The 4,094-nt window shown below is 36.6% G+C and overlaps 1 protein-coding gene across 1 annotated transcript; it reads left to right on the top strand.

The window, feature by feature from the left end:
• The first annotated feature begins 245 nt into the window (after positions 1 to 245).
• Positions 246 to 2,813, top strand: LOC138835918 (zinc finger protein 717-like). Its single transcript, XM_070034493.1, has 2 exons — positions 246 to 1,199; positions 1,668 to 2,813. Exons 1-2 carry the CDS (start codon positions 246 to 248, stop codon positions 2,715 to 2,717), a joined length of 2,004 nt encoding a protein of 667 aa, XP_069890594.1. The 3' UTR covers positions 2,718 to 2,813.
• Positions 2,814 to 4,094: the final 1,281 nt, after the last annotated feature.

Raw genomic sequence — 4,094 nt, 5'->3', positions numbered from 1 at the left:
AGAGCTGAAGGACAACACTAGGCCTGGAGTTCTTCCCAGGTTTAAGGGTGTAAGGAAGAGTATTACTTTCTTAATCAATACATTGTAGTGAAAGAAATTTATTTCTCATAAATTAATTCCTACTTTAATATTTTAAAATATGTAATAGTTAAGATGGAAAAATGTCTTTACCTTTACATTAAGGAGTATTTGGATCTTATTTATGTTTTTTCTCCTTTATATGACTCATTTTAGATGTTCAAAAAATGGAGCATGTGATAAAGACTTACCAGGAAGGTTCAGATGAATGTCTGCATGACGTAGCTGTCACAAATATTAACACAATAGAGCAAAGAGTGAGATTAGTGACGAATTCTAACTTGACTTCAAAACAAAAGCCGTATCTGAATAGGAATGGTGAGAACTCCTTAAGGATGACGACAGACGAGTTCATTCAGTGTCAGAACATGCTCCACTACAGTGAGCCTGGTAAGATGCCGGCTGCATATATGTCTGGTGTTTCTCCTGTAGTTAAACAATCACTTAGATATTCAGAGGCTTTTAGTCAAAATTATTATGGTCCATATTTTGAATATGGAGGAGAGAAGATATTAAATTCAGATATGATATTCTTTCCCCATAATTGGTTTTGTGTCAGAGATCCTGCCTCTAACCATAATGAATACAGAGAAGAATATGATAAGTCTGCTCTTCTTGCCCAAGAACTTTGTCAGGGAGGGAGGTTTCCAGTCACTATGCATCAGAAAAGAGACACAGGAGAGAGTCCGTATAGAAGTAGTGAATGTGAGAAATCATTCAGTAAGGATTTATACCTTACAAAACCTGAGAGGAAATATCCAGAGAAGCCTGATGTGCATAAGCGATTTGCAAAATCTATCTTTAAGAAATCAGAACTAAATTCTGACCAACCTAAAACAACAGCAGAATTGAAACCCTATGAATACAAAGAACGTAGGAAATTTTCCACTCAAAAGTCAGGTCTCAGAAGGCATCACAGAACTGACAAAGAACTGAAGTTTGACGAATGCAACAAATGTGGAAAATCATTTAGAATGAAGTCATACATCATTTCGCATCAGAGAACATACACAGGAGAGAAATCTTATGAATGTGACAAATGTGGAAATTATTTCAGACAGAAGTCAGAACTTACTGTTCATCAGAGAACTCATACAGGAGAGAAACCTTATGAATGTAATGTGCGTGAAAAGTCTTCCACCTGTAAGTCACACCTTACTGTTCATCAGAGAACACACACAGGAGATAAACCTTATGAATGTAACAAATGTGGAAAGTATTTCAGATTAAAATCACGCCTTACTGTTCATCAAAGAAAACATACAGGGGAGAAACCTTATGAATGTAATGTGTGTGAAAAGTCTTTCACCCATAAGTCAGACCTTACTGTTCATCAGAGAACACACACAGGAGAGAAACCTTATGAATGTAATGTGTGTGAAAAGTCTTTCACCCATAAGTCAGACCTTACTGTTCATCAGAGAACACACACAGGAGAGAAACCTTATGAATGTAACAAATGTGGAAAGTATTTCAGATTAAAATCACACCTTACTGTTCATCAAAGAAAACATACAGGGGAGAAACCTTATGAATGCAATGTGTGTGAAAAGTCTTTCACCCATAAGTCAATCCTTACTGTTCATCAGAGAACACACACAGGAGAGAAACCTTATGAATGTAATGTGTGTGAAAAGTCTTTCACCCATAAGTCACACCTTACTGTTCATCAGAGAACACACACAGGAGAGAAACCTTATGAATGTAACAAATGTGGAAAGTATTTCAGACAGAAGTTTCACCATACTCTCCATCAGAGAATACACACAGGAGAGAAACCTTATGAATGTAATGTGTGTGAAAAGTCTTTCACCCATAAGTCACACCTTACTGTTCATCAGAGAACACACACAGGAGAGAAACCTTATGAATGTAACAAATGTGGAAAGTATTTCAGATTAAAATCACACCTTACTGTTCATCAAAGAAAACATACAGGGGAGAAACCTTATGAATGCAATGTGTGTGAAAAGTCTTTCACCCGTAAGTCAATCCTTACTGTTCATCAGAGAACACACACAGGAGAGAAACCTTATGAATGTAATGTGTGTGAAAAGTCTTTCACCCATAAGTCAGACCTTACTGTTCATCAGAGAACACACACAGGAGAGAAACCTTATGAATGTAACAAATGTGGAAAGTATTTCAGACAGAAGTTTCACCTTACTCTCCATCAGAGAACACACACAGGAGAGAAACCTTATGAATGTAATGTGTGTGAAAAGTCTTTCACCCATAAGTCAGACCTTACTGTTCATCAGAGAACACACACAGGAGAGAAACCTTATGAATGTAACAAATGTGGAAAGTATTTCAGACAGAAGTTTCACCTTACTCTCCATCAGAGAACACACACAGGAGAGAAACTTTATGAATGTAATGTGTGTGAAAAGTCTTTCACCAGTAAGTCAGACCTTACTGTTCATCAGAGAACACACACAGGAGAGAAACCTTATGAATGTAACAAATGTGGAAAGTATTTCAGATTAAAATCACACCTTACTGTCCATCAAAGAAAACATACAGGGGAGAAACCTTATGAATGTAATGTGTGTGAAAAATCTTTCACATGTAAGTCAAACCTTACTGTTCATCAGAGAACACACACAGGAGAGAAACCCTATGAATGTAACAAATGAGGGACGTATTTAAGATTAATGTCACGTATTTAAGGTTACGGTCCATCAAAGAACACACACAGGAGAGAAACTTTATGAATGTAACAAATGTGGAAAGTATTTCAGACAGAAATTTCACCTTACTGTTCATCAGAGAATACGCACAGGAGAGAGACCTTATGAATGTAACAAATGTGGAAAGTCCTTAATCCGGAGTTCATACCTCAGGAAGCATAAGAGAATCCACCCACATGAGAAACCTTAGGAATATGATAACTATGGAAAGACTCATCTGGAAGGAAAATAAGTTTGCATGATAGAACAAAAACCTGATAGAAGCCTTGTGAATGTAGCAAATGTGCAGCCTTTTAGCAAGAAGGCATAACTCATGGTTCCAAATTGAATGTACACAGGAGAAAAATCTTATGAATAAAAAATGTGGAAATTTTCGAGAAGTTATAGTTAAATTTTCATCGGAAAACACACAGGAGAAAATGAAACAAGTATCAAAAAAGTCCTTCACTTAGTAATCATGCAGGGATGAGTGTTTATAGAGCACAGACAAGAAAGACAAGGTATGAATAATACCAATGTAGAAAATCCCACTTCGGCAGCATAGCACAGTGTTTATCAGAGAACTGAATCTCATAGGAGAAAAGAAAACTTACAGGTCTAACAAATATGCAATTTTAATAGAAGTCAGTCCTCAGCACATCCAAGAACGTAATAAGGAGAGAAAATATGAGTATAATAAATGTAGACAAATATTTAGCCGAAGTTTCAGCGGTTTCTCTACATATTTCAGAGACCTAGAGACAAGACAGACTGTGGAGTGAACATTAGAGGACGTCTTTCAAGAAGAAATGAACCTTCAGCCAGCATTAGAGCACTCACACAAAAATGAAACATAGGGAAACCTTTGGCAGAAAACTCTGTAAATTATAGAGAAATCCCTCATGGCAGAATTAAGCTAGTTGTAAGGGGAAACCACTCACTGAGCCAACATTTCTCATCCTCTCATTGTGTAGAGTATGCCCCTTCATATTATTCAGGGGTTGGACCAAAGGGATGGGTATAAATTACTTCCAAGCTTGACAAAGAATTAAGATAGTAAAATTGTTGACTTGTGTCTTTTATATTGAGGAATGGATGTTCAAGGAAATTTAATAAACACTTCTCAGAAATAGGAGCTCTGGACCTTTGAGATTGAACTCAAATCATCCTGACTGGTTTGGTAGTGATAGATGGGGAAGAAATATCATGCTTTAATCCAAGGACATGAGAGCATCAATTTCTCCACTGCTCCCCAAAAGTTTTCCAGTATATGTGTGGTCTATGTATGTATTATAACACTATTACTATTCCAGTTCATTTTTTAATGGAAGGTCTGTTGGAAGA

Source organism: Dipodomys merriami, unplaced genomic scaffold, assembly GCF_024711535.1.
Source record: "Dipodomys merriami isolate MVZ:Mamm:240054 unplaced genomic scaffold, mDipMer1.0.p SCAF_2409, whole genome shotgun sequence".
Classification (NCBI taxonomy): Eukaryota; Metazoa; Chordata; class Mammalia; order Rodentia; family Heteromyidae; genus Dipodomys; species Dipodomys merriami.
The sequence above is the reverse complement of the archived record's forward strand: the minus strand, read 5'-3'. Positions and strand labels throughout refer to the sequence as shown.

Coding starts and splice junctions, on each gene's coding strand:
- LOC138835918 (XM_070034493.1), top strand. CDS start 246: ATGGAGCATGTGATAAAGACTTACCAGGAAGGTTCAGATGAATGTCTG. Junction 1,200..1,667: donor AGAAACCTTATGAATGTAAT/GTGCGTGAAAAG, acceptor ACTGTTCATCAG/AGAACACACACAGGAGAGAA.